At 48.1% G+C, this 961-nt stretch overlaps 1 protein-coding gene across 1 annotated transcript; it reads left to right on the top strand.

The window, feature by feature from the left end:
- Positions 1 to 121: 121 nt before the first annotated feature.
- LOC111786984 (abscisic acid receptor PYL4-like) lies at positions 122 to 955 on the top strand. Its single transcript, XM_023667163.1, has one exon. It carries the CDS (start codon positions 217 to 219, stop codon positions 892 to 894), a length of 678 nt encoding a protein of 225 aa, XP_023522931.1. The 5' UTR covers positions 122 to 216; the 3' UTR covers positions 895 to 955.
- The last annotated feature ends 6 nt before the right edge of the window (positions 956 to 961 follow it).

Raw genomic sequence — 961 nt, 5'->3', positions numbered from 1 at the left:
AATTTATATTAAAAAAGAAAAAAAAAATCTTCTAAAGAAAAGAATCTCTCTTTCTCTCTCCTCTCTCTTCGTATTATATATATTGGAAAATGCCCATTTTGCGATCATCTATTCGTCTTCTTAACTCAGCCCTAACTTTCTCGGTAATAAACAAAACAATCACTGGTTTTTAGAGAGAGAAAAAGGGCAACAGAGAGATAGAGAGATTTTTGGAGAATGCCTTCTTCTATTCAACTTCATCGAATCAATCCTAGCAGCAATCCAGGCGGTGGCGTCGCCTCAACGATTATGAACTGTCACAGAAGCGCGGTGGCGGTGGAGCGGGAGAAAAGGAGCAGCATGACGGACGCGGCGCCGATGCCGGTGCCAGATGCGGTTGCGCGGCATCACGCGCACGACGTCGGACCGGAACAGTGCTGTTCCGCTGTGATCCAGATTATCGACGCTCCGGTCTCGACGGTGTGGTCCGTGGTGCGGCGGTTCGATAATCCGCAGGCGTACAAGCACTTTCTCAAAAGTTGTCATGTGATTGACGGCGACGGTACTGTCGGCACTCTCCGGCAGGTCCAGGTCGTCTCCGGCCTTCCCGCCGCCTCGAGCACCGAGCGCCTCGAGATTCTCGACGACGAGAGGCACGTGTTTAGTTTTCGCGTCGTAGGCGGGGACCACCGCCTGCGAAACTACCGATCCGTTACCTCACTGCACGCGATTCCATCGTCATCGTCATCAAGTGCAAACGGATCGAGATCGTCGACGGTTGTGGTAGAATCTTATGCAGTTGATGTACCGCAAGGCAATACTAAAGAAGAAACGTGCGTGTTCGTTGATACGATCGTACGGTGCAACCTTCAATCCCTTGCACAAATCGCTGAAAACATGGCCAAAACTTCCTAAATTAATTTCCATCCATTTCTTCATCTTTCCTTCTCCTTTTTTTTTTTTTTTTTTTTTTTTTTTTTTT

Source organism: Cucurbita pepo, unplaced genomic scaffold (assembly GCF_002806865.2).
Source record: "Cucurbita pepo subsp. pepo cultivar mu-cu-16 unplaced genomic scaffold, ASM280686v2 Cp4.1_scaffold003824, whole genome shotgun sequence".
In the NCBI taxonomy this organism is placed as follows: Eukaryota; Viridiplantae; Streptophyta; class Magnoliopsida; order Cucurbitales; family Cucurbitaceae; genus Cucurbita; species Cucurbita pepo.
Note: the sequence above shows the minus strand (reverse complement) of the source record. Positions and strands in the feature narration are given on the sequence as shown.

What these genes read in the sequence shown, in the direction of transcription:
- LOC111786984 (XM_023667163.1), top strand. Translation starts at nt 217, where the DNA reads ATGCCTTCTTCTATTCAACTTCATCGAATCAATCCTAGCAGCAATCCA.